The sequence below is a fragment of the Cebus imitator genome, unplaced genomic scaffold, assembly GCF_001604975.1.
Source record: "Cebus imitator isolate Cc_AM_T3 unplaced genomic scaffold, Cebus_imitator-1.0 Scaffold6, whole genome shotgun sequence".
Classification (NCBI taxonomy): Eukaryota; Metazoa; Chordata; class Mammalia; order Primates; family Cebidae; genus Cebus; species Cebus imitator.
The window spans coordinates 13,861,559-13,862,594 of record NW_016107321.1 but is presented as its reverse complement, the minus strand read 5'-3'; the positions used below and the strand labels follow the sequence as shown (position 1 = coordinate 13,862,594).

Sequence of the window (1,036 nt, the reverse complement as noted above, 5' to 3'; positions counted from 1 at the left end):
CCTCCCAGGTTCAAGTGATTCTTCTGCCTCAGCCTCCTGAGTAGCTGGGACTACAGGGGCGCACCACCATGCCCAGCTAATTTTTGTATTTTTGGTAGAGATGGGGTTTTACCATGTTGACCAGGCTAGTCTTGAACTCCTGACCTCAGGTGATTCACCTGTCTCAGCCTTCCAAAGTGTTGGGATTACAGGCGTGAGCCACTACACCTGGCAGATGGCTGTTTCTCTAATGTAAAATGTGAAGCAGGCCCAGTGAAGGGCCCCAGGGCTGTGCCAGCGGTGAGCAGCCTGCAACTGTGCCCTGACATCCTAACTTCCTCGGTGAAAAATAAGACCATTATTCTGCCTGTTTACAAGGAGCAATTCGTTAGAAATGACAGTATGCTGAAAGTCTTGTTTTCCCTCCAATTTTTTACAGGGAAGTTTGGGGGTGGCTCTCAGAGAGGACATTTTGGTGGCCTCATTGAGGAAGATGATGTGAGTCTCCTTGCTGCAGCTCTGCGAGTTCAGGTTTGTTTGAATAGCTCTTTGAGAATTTGAGTTTGGAAGTTTGATGAACAGTTGCTGATGTTTTGCAAGTGTTTTCTGTTTACCAGATACAGTGTCAAACACTTCACACACAGTGTTAGGCTTATCTGATAAATGAAGAAATGGTGATTTTACAAAATGAAGCGAGTTGCCTGTGATCACATGGCATGTGTGGGGCAGGGACCCATATTGAGGACTGTGTATATGTTGTCTTGTGCTACACAGTAAATTATCCCAAAATTTAGCAACTCAAACAACAAGGCATTTATTATCCCACATTTTCTCCAAGTAAGGGGTTTGGCAGTAGATTAACAGATTACATGGTGTGTAAGTCCATTCTTGCATTGCTGTGAAGAAATACTAGCTACTCAGGAGGCTGAGCAGGAGGATGGCTTGAACCCAGGACATGGAGGTTGCAGTGAGCTAAGATCAGACCACTGCACTCCAGCCTGGGTGACAGAGGGAGACTCAAAATTTAAAAAGAAGAAGGAGAAAAAGGAGGAGGAGG

The 1,036-nt window shown here is 45.7% G+C and overlaps 1 protein-coding gene across 1 annotated transcript in view; it reads left to right on the top strand.

The window, feature by feature from the left end:
- Positions 1–1,036, top strand: part of MTHFD1L (methylenetetrahydrofolate dehydrogenase (NADP+ dependent) 1 like) — a 207,573-nt gene that overhangs the window by 30,068 nt on the left and 176,469 nt on the right. The window contains exon 3 of the mRNA XM_017539199.2: positions 419–510. Within this exon, the coding sequence (XP_017394688.1) occupies positions 419–510 (92 nt within the window). The remainder of the gene's footprint in view (positions 1–418; positions 511–1,036) is intronic.